We start from the raw sequence: 9,691 nt of genomic DNA on the forward strand, positions 1-9,691 counted from the left end.
TTTAACAATATAATAATTTGTTCCAAGGATTCTGTGATTAGCTAAATCATATTATTTTTGTGGATGAAGATGAGGCAGGTATTGTTGCAGACCACCTCTGTGTTAGTACTAAGACAAATAGATTCAAAGGGTTCTGTTTATCCAGGCACCCAAACCTGAATTATTTTGGTCACCACAATCTTTCCAGCAGTCAGGCAATGTTTTGCAGGTAGTTGACCAAATAAAACAAAGCCAAAGTGTAAAGACTCAAAGTAAGGTTGCACTAATGACAATAATTAAAGCTCTCACTCCTGCCCTTTGATGACCTCACTCCAAGTCTTTATTAAACATTCACAGGTGGAGCTATTTCAGCATTCAGAATTAGCAAAAGCAGTAGTTTGACTACCAGAGTGATTTGTGCACAGATTCTCTCAGATCAGTTTAGGTCTGGCTTATGAAGGCTTAGCTTTTACTGGTGGATAACAAAGCAAAACTCAGTGTGCTCTAAGATGACATACAATTGTTTACTCATGATTTCACATCAGTTTAGCTAAATTGGATTCAAACTGAATAGCAACGGGCAAATGAGCCAAAAACATCAGAAAAGCAATAGTAGAATAGAGAAAAAGTAACATTAAAACTCCTCATTTCTCTCTGAGAATAGCAAGAGGCTGTCTTGGTAAAGATCTTAACATGGATCAGCCCAGCAAATTTCCTTCCCAAAATGTTCATTCTTACAGGCCCCTCAGCTCCTGACTCAACATCCTCTTTTCTTTCCTGTACTGTTGCTGCAGCTGAAATATATTCAGTCATTCTGAGCTATCAGAGGTGGTGAATTAGCTTGTAAACCACGATAAAATATAATTGAGAATACGTGCTATTGGAAAAGCAAATCATTTTAGTTTTAGTTTGTCTAACCACACTTAACAAGACTAGGGACAGTTAGACCTTTCATTATTAGGAGTTCATATGCTCCAAAATGCACAGGAAAATTGCCAGCACAGTGATGGATTAAATAATGATAATGTTGAGAAGCAAACACTGACAGTGAGAAAATAATAAGAGTTTGCTATATTATAATGCCTCTTTCTTGAATAACTGAAACATCTCTGCAGGGCTAGAACAGGAGCAAGAAAGCTCTCATTTACTGCAGTAAGAGACTTATTTCATCAATGTTGTGCCTAAATTTTGGAAGCAATTTTGTCTGAGACAAAGGCACAGAGTAGCCCTTGGGTGGCCAAGAGAACCCGTTGCCATCAGACCTCAGCTCTTTCCCTATCTTCAAACAGTCTGGCACCTGTGCAAGTTTGACACAAGTCCCAGCAGCTCCTATGCCATGAGAGGTCTGCAAAATAGGGATGAACTGGAGCCATCCTGCCCCTCAATCCTCAGAAAAAGACCCCAGAAAGACCAGGATCCCCCCTGACACTGCTGTAGACCCAGAGGCTTTACACTCATGAGCCCAGAATAAAGGAGCTGCCTGTCCCATCTGATGACATCTCTCATGTCTCCTCATTTGTTGTCCATCAGGGAATTATTTCAGAGGTGGCACTTCCCTGCAAGGGAGGTTATTTGCCGTATTTTAGGAGGATGGGGGGGATGATGAGAGACCATTTACTGTGAAAGTGATACTGGGTGAAGTCATGGTGAGACTGCTACAAGATATATGCAGGAAAGGAACAGCATAATTAATGCTAGTTAGCATGATTTCATGGGAATAGTTCTTGTAATACCGAGATGGGCCTTTGATTTGATTACAAATTATGCTGATGACAGTAACTGTGCTGATACAGAATCCTTGGATTTCAGAGAGGAATCTGATACCATGAGACATTGTGATGAAAACACGAGCTTTGTACCAAGACAAGTAAACACATTTTAAAATGGGTGATGGAGCTCAAAAAGTAATTGTAAGCAGTGACCACACTGTAAATTTGGTGATGAGCATCTCAGGGTGAGGGATTGTTCAGAATGAGAACTATCTTTAATCTGTACTTTAACAGCATCTGGGAGAAAATATGAAATCTTTGCTGACAGCACTCAAAATGAGTGTAAGTGAAATTACAGATAAGGGAATTATGCTGGATGATCTGGATCACAGTGAAAAATAGATCTATTGTACAAAACACATTTTAATAAACCTACATGCATCGGCTACCTCGGGAGGAGGAATGTAGGTCACTATGGGGGAAGTTTCTTGGAAAACAGCAGCTGAGAAGGACATAGGGATCAGGATGACTGTTCTACAGGACACAGGCTTTTGGGCCAGTCTGACAAATGAGGTGACTCCTAGAATCCCTGAATATGCAGGGAAATAACCCAGCAAACAGAGGGACAGTGCAGTGCTTCGACACTGGAATTCCATAAAGTGATGGAAAGGGGGAATTAAAAATGGGAAAGTCTCTGCAGGGAGCTACGAGTGTGATTAAAAATCTGAAAGAGCCATGATAGCTACAAGGAAGCTCTGATTTTTTAATTACCCAGAGCAATGTGCAGTGGTAACTCCCCCACAATGAAGATGGGAATGATAGGAGAAGACAGCTAAGAGCAGATGCCTCAAGTTCAGCAAATTCCACCTAAAAATGCAGCAACTGCTTCTAACACTGAGGACAAAGGGCACTAGGAACAGATTATCTAATAATACATTTTTTCCTCTGTTATTTGACTTCATGACACTGTAAATTAGATGTCTTTGCAAAAGCTGTTCCTGAGCTTCACTGGGAGTTATAGTCTGGGTCTGAAATCACTGCAGGGAGTCTGATGGGCTCTCTCAGAGCAAAGGGAGGATTAACTCATCATGCAAGTCTATTTCTGGATTAAAAATCTGAATCAGCTTTGGTTGAGGAGGTGTCCTATGAGATCAGGAGAGTGGGGACCAAACACAGGTTATAGATTGCACCACTCTGAGTCAGGGCAGAGGGTGGCTCAGTTTCTAGGCTGTCCCTAAAGAAATCTCTTGGAAAGTGGTTTCACCTGTAAAGGTATTGATGGAAACCAACAAGGATGAAACTTTTTCTTATGCATGGATATATATCTATATCTATATCTATATCTCTATATCTATATCTATATATCTACATCTATATCTAAATCTATATCTAATCTATATCTATATCTCTCTATATATATAGTCATTCCAAAGTGCAGCAGAAATTCCTCCTTCTCCATGGCAAAGTGTACAGCTGAACTTCTAATATGATAATATTAACTTCTAATTATGATAATAACCTGCCTTTATGTATCCAGGCCTTCCTCTCACTTGTCCCAGTACAAAACAAGAATGCTTCCACCAGAACAAATGGCATCACACTGGTGTAAGAGCAGAAGCAGCAAGGGAGGAATGAACCCCCCTGTTAATAATTCATTCAGAGAGGTGTTGCAGGATTTGCTGCAGCCTCATGTCGTGTTTGGTTATCTACAGGCCATTGAACATAACTCAGCAGAAGGAAAAAAGCAGGATGTGGGCACAGCCATCACTTGTACTGCTGAAACCTGGATGTCTGTGTCCTGTCACTGGGAGCTGGGTTCAGCAGCACATGAAACACAAATCTGTGTGGTTTTGCTGGCATGGGTTAAAACTGAAGAGGAATATTGTTGTGCAGAGAAACAAATGAAAACTACTTTGACAAGTGCCAAGGCTATATCCAAACAAGCCCTTGATTTGGAAATTATTTGGCATTTCGGTTAACGTGGAAAATTTGGTCTAAAAATGATGAGGTTAGAAATTGATTGACATCCAAAACTGAAAGATAAAATTAGCAAACAAAAACAAAAAACAAACAAAAAAAATCCAAGAAAAGTCATCAGGAATGGGCCTATACAGAAAAACAAAACAAAACAATTGGTCAAACAGCTTTTCCTGTGTGAAAATCAGCTTCATTCAGAAATGCACAAAATATAAATCTGAGTTTTGGAAGATCTACATAATTTTGTATTGTGTGCTATAGAGGAAGCTGCTGCTATACATGCATGAAAAGCATTTCACTCCTCTGGGTATTTTTCTTCCACAGCAATGCAAAAATGATGGAGAAGTGAATGTTGCATTATTAGCTTGTCAGAAAATTGGACACTAGCACAAGAGAAAAGAGCTGACATTTTCCATAATCAAATTCACCAATTGAATAAAGTTGGATTTTTATGGATCAATATCACCTTGTCTCAGTTTCAGAAATGTAGATGGAGAAGAAGAGCTGAGTGGTCTCCTATCAGATTTTAATCTCCAAAGCATGAGACAGGGATGGAGACAAATTCGTGTTGTGGGGCTGGTGTCTGCAGCTATGTGGGAGCCAGCATTGCCTGGACCATGCAGAGGGAGCATCTCCAAAGGCTGTGAACATGGAGAAACCTGCATTGGAAGGGGAAAACTACATTTTGTGATAGAGTTCTTCCCTCAGAAAATATCTTTCATGGTGTGACTCTTGGGGTGTCCTGTGCAGGACTGGGAGTTGGGCTCAGTGATCCTTGTGGGACCCTTCCAGCTCAGGATATTCTGTGATTCTTTAGTGTAAGGTTTGATGTGCACAGATGCCTTAACCACCTTAAGCCCTGACAGTGCTCAGTACAGCTCAATACAGTAAATGATGTATCCCTTGCCTGGTGGGTGTAATGGTATTACAGAACTGCATCCAAACCTGGCAGCTGTAGAGGGTCTGAAGATGGCCTGAACCTTGTTTTTTTTTCTGCTTGGCTTCAGCATGGAGTCCATTTCCAGTGCCATTGTTCACACACTTTAGAAGCTCCTTCTGCTTTTTGTTTTAATGTATGATTTTATGCAGGGCATTACAGTCCTGACTGGATTAATGTGTAGGAATTTTACAGCATAACACAGGGAAAAAAAAAAAGGATTTTTTTTGTTAAATTAGAATGATTTTGCTCTTTTAATCATGCATACTGATCAGATAGGAGAAGCTGGCTTAGTACAGTATGTCTCAATCTGTTATTATTTAATTAAGCAAAATTTATCACAGCTATAGTTCACAGCTACAGAGTCCTGAGTGGGGTCAAAGATTTCAGAAATCTTTTCTTCCCTATTTTGAGTCACTGTAGTGCACCCCAGCCATTTCCAATTAATCACATTGTTATTATTATAGTTTGACTGAAGTGTACTATCCAGAAAGATTTGAGAGGTCAAGATGACTTCTGAATTCAGAGATTCCTCTTGAAAAAACATCATCCCTTGGGTGGGATGCCAACAGATTCTTTCTTTGATTGCCAAAAGGAAAAAAATAGTCATGTTTGAAGCCTTTAGGGGTGGTCTGGCTCCTTAGGTAGTGCCAGTGCTTATCCACCTGTCACCATGAAGGGTTCAGACTCATTAATCAAGGGTGCACAGCAGCTTGTTAACGAAGTGTCTGTACAAGTGCTGACGTTAATTCTGTTTTCCCTTTCCTGTTCCCCCCAAGGTGGTGGTGAATGCACTTGTGGGAGCCATCCCTTCCATCATGAACGTTCTGCTCGTCTGCCTCATCTTCTGGCTCATCTTTAGCATCATGGGAGTGAACCTCTTTGCTGGGAAGTTTGGGAAGTGCATTAATAAGACAGAAGGAGATATGCCTTTGGACTCTAAAATTATTAACAACATGAGTGACTGCATACTTTACAACGTGTCAGGCACGTTTTACTGGACAAAAGTTAAAGTTAACTTCGATAATGTTGGTGCTGGGTACCTGGCTCTGCTACAAGTGGTAAGTGTGACCACCAGAAATTAATGGGCAGGTGCTGCTGGTTCTCACTGAAACCATCCATTTAAAAGCTCAGGTTAACCTCTGGGCTTTTCTGGGTTTTTCAGCCTTACCCATCAGGACAATGTCTTTCCTAAAGAGTAAATAAATCATATTTTGCATGTTATCTTTTCCTAGATATATTATGGTAGTTTATGATTTTAATTTGAATTTCTGCTGCATCACTAACACAATTCTCTGGGAGGTGATCAGAATAATGAGGTGAATTAAAGACTGTTTTGTTAGTATTGTAATCCAGAACAAAGTCCACTTCCAGAAAAAAAATCTGTGGTACAGGAAGGACTGTCCATGCAAACAGAGTGCACTGACCTTCCTTAACAGCCTGGGATTTCATTATATGCTGCTGGGAAAAAAATGAAGTTATAGTGCCTCCAGTTTCCCAGCTGAAGTTTCTGCATAAAGCTGTAGTCTTAATTTATGGCCCTCTGCTCACTTTCCATTTTTAAGGACACTGGTGCCTCTCAAGCTGATTCCTCACCTTGTGTCCACCTGCTAAAATAATGATTCAGATTGAATCTAACTCTGGGTCGTGGTGGGGATGAGGTTGTTGGCACAGCCCCTGGTCCAGCCTCTCTGGGAAGGTGGCAAGAGCACAGTGGAAAAGAGGCTCCTGAGGTTCAAAGGTGATGGAAATATTTGAGCTATAAAGGCAGAAAGAAGCCACTTCTACAACCTTTTTCACCATCCAATGTAAAATATAGATAAATGGGTAGTATGCACTGAGATTCACTGTGTTTTTGACACAGGACAGCCTAATAGAAAGTGCCACCGGAGACTCCACATTGTCCAGGCCCTACTGGGTTATTTCAGACAAATTGTTTTGTGTTCCAAATCCACAGGGCCCTCACATGAAGTTATGATGCTTATTTCCATTGTTCCTAATCTGGAGCCAGATGATGACAGGGCCTGGATGTGCACTTGGAATGTTTGCTGTGTTTAATTTTTTACACACAGAGTTAAACAAGCTCCTTCCTACATCTTTGGACAGGGAGGTTTCTTTCTTGAAATATCTGTGATGGCATCCCTCAACTCTGGGATAAAAAAGTTGTGCTCTGGGAGCTCAATTCAGTTGTCACATGCAGAATTCAGCCTTTGCAGAGCAGCAGGGTGCTGCCTTCAGCCCCATCCTGCCCTTCCAAAGGGACAAGAGCCTCCTGCAAGTCCCCATCAGATCTGCCAGCCCTTCTCCTTCCCAGGAGCGAGTTTGTTTTTCCCAGATCCAGTTTTCTCTGTCACAGGTGTGTGGAACAGCTCCATGAGGCATTTTTCCTTCCTCCTGGAAATCCCTCTTTTTACATGAGCAGTTCCTGAGACACAAACACTTGAGGTTGAGATTTGATCCCTGTCCATTGAGTTTTTGCTTTCACACCCTCTGGAAAGCAGAAACATTGAAATGGGCACAATCACTTTTGATTCTTTCCATGACATAAACTTGCTGAGAGTGAGAGCTTTTATCTGTTGCACATAATTATGATATTCAGCTCAGCCATGCAGGGTAGATTATTTCACTTTGAACACCTTTAATTAGATTTTCTCTTCTATATAGTATTTTCTTTGTCTTTCATTTCAACATCCAATGTAGATGAGCAAGAATTTCCAGCTTTAAAATATTGTGCCTTACCTGAAGCTTCTTAATTCTTCTGATTACATAACAATTGCCTACTTTTTTGGGGGGAAACTCCATCAGACACGTAGCTATTCCTCCACCATTTCTTTTATAAGAAACAAGCTCAAGTTTTCTGAAAATATTTAGGTTTTTAAAAGTGGACATTTCCTAAGGAATATCCTGAAGCAGTCTTTTCTAGTCACTTCTGTTGGGATCAGTGGTGGCAGAAGAAACATAACTGTTGTAAGGTGGATCTCAGCACACATTTGAAAGGAATGGGCTAATGCTGCTCTTTCCCAATTGAAAATTGATTTGATGACCCTGCAGGTTTCATTCAAACCTGTGACCCTGATTTGGGTAGGAAAGAAATAGTTTTTCTGGTTGCAAAAGTACAAAAGAAGTGTCATAAACCTAAGCCTGGTCAGGCTGACCAAACTGATTTTAGCAGGAAACAAATTCAGCTCCTATGGCAGGTGGCAGCTCCTTCTTCAGAGAGGAAGAGCAGGAGCCAGTTTCCATTAGGGGATTGATTTTGGCTTTAATCCCACACCTGGAGCTCTTGTGTCTGCTGCTGACCACAGGCAATAAAGTGAAAAGGTGACACAGGCAAAGAAGGGGCCCAAACATCTGGATCTCTTTTTCCAGGAGCGTTGGTTACAGGCGCCCCTTGCCAAATATTCCCCACGAGGGATCACATTTCACCAGCAAACCCCCGTGGGAAATGCAGGGGCTCAGCTGACAGCCCAGCTCTCCATGAGAGACAGACACCTCCGTGCATCCCTGTGCACAGCAGGACAAGGAGGAGATAAGCATTTGGGTTACTGCCTGCCAGGATCCAAAACATGAGACTTTAAGTGCGACTTGTCTTTTGACTGCTGACATTTTCCGCTGCCGCAGCGTGGATCTGAGCGGCTCTGAAGTTCCTTTGGAATGCCTGCAAATCCAAATGGAAACATGTAAAACAAATCTGCTTGATGTTCTGTCTTCTTCAGCAGCATATTTGAAAGAAATGTAAGTTGCTGCTATGGAAACTTTAGGATGTACTTCTATCCAGAGGAAAGCTTTCTGACAATGTAGTTGAGAACTGCATGAAATTTTCCCTAAATATCTTCTGCTCTTTTCCTACCTCGACTGGAATCATTGTGTTTTCCTGGAGATGCCCCTTTGGGTTAATGAGGCTGAGAAAAGTCAATCATGTCATGAAAATCAAGTACCAAGCTCCTCCAATGAACAAACAGGCTGTCCCAAAACAGGTTAATAAAATAACAGAGGTAACTCTGTGCTCATTCTACAAGCAAGAGGAATGCCTAATTCATGGGAAAGATCTTTGCCATCACAACTTTTTGACTTGCAAGAGGGATGATTTCACTTTCCTGGTGATTTAACACTCCTAAAACCCTAATCTAACAGGAAGAAGGTCTTGCTACAATCTGGTGCTTGCAGGAAAATTATTCTGTATTCCAAATTTTCTTAAAGTGTCACACCACCTATGTTTGATCTATCTGTATTTGAGCAGATCAAAGAAATATCTGAAATTCCCAGCAGTAGTTTTGCATTTCCCTTGCGTGATCCCACCCTTCCACCCTGTGATCACCTCTGCATATTTTTTTGCAATGTATTTTGAAATTTCAGACATCTGTTGAAGAATTCCCAGGACATAAGTGGTTTTTCATGCAGCATCTGGCTTGTTTGGAGAAGTTCTTCTTAGACAGAATGGATTTATATTGACTATATCCTACTTCTCTTTGAATCTGTCCTATTAACTCTGTCATTTTGGGACTCCAGATAAGGAATGAGGAGATAACAGAAGCACTCCTAGACCAGCACAGCAAGCAGAAGCTGCAGAGTTAAAGCAATCTCTCATGCCAGGTTTGAAACCCCAACTGAGCCCATAAATCAAACACAAAATGGTCGTGAAGCAGCCCTGTGTGTCTAAAGTTACTGTGTTACACGATCTTTTGCACTTCTGTAAGCAGCAATGTGTGATTTTACTGTCACTGTGGATGCAAAATGTGCAAAACAATCTCTGGCTTAGCTTTCAGAAATTTTTCTCATCAGTAGTAATGCCCAGAGAAACATTTCAGCAATGTGAAGGCCAGTGTTTTCCATGAAAAGTGGACATTTTAATTGAAAAATTTCCTTTTCTAGAAAAAAAAAAAGAAAAAGAAAGAGAAAAAAAGAAATAAAGAAAAAGAGAAAGAGAAAAAGAAAAAGAGAAAAAGAAAAAAGAAGAAGAAGAAGGAGGAGAAGAAGAAGAAGAAGAAGAAGAAGAAGAAGAAGAAGAAGAAGAAGAAGAAGAAGAAGAAGAAGAAGAAGAAAAAGAAAGGGAAAAAGGGAAAAAGGGAAAAAGGGAAAAAGGGAAAGG

General features: G+C 40.7%; 1 protein-coding gene across 4 annotated transcripts in view; it reads left to right on the plus strand.

Moving 5' to 3' along the window:
• The window catches only part of LOC107200857 (sodium channel protein type 5 subunit alpha-like), a 213,502-nt gene that overhangs the window by 191,789 nt on the left and 12,022 nt on the right, over positions 1–9,691 (plus strand). For all 4 annotated transcript variants that reach the window (XM_033520158.1, XM_033520151.1, XM_033520153.1 and 1 more), the window contains one exon: positions 5,382–5,663. In XM_033520158.1, the coding sequence (XP_033376049.1) occupies positions 5,382–5,663 (282 nt within the window). The remainder of the gene's footprint in view (positions 1–5,381; positions 5,664–9,691) is intronic.

This window comes from Parus major, chromosome 2, assembly GCF_001522545.3.
Source record: "Parus major isolate Abel chromosome 2, Parus_major1.1, whole genome shotgun sequence".
NCBI lineage: Eukaryota > Metazoa > Chordata > Aves > Passeriformes > Paridae > Parus > Parus major.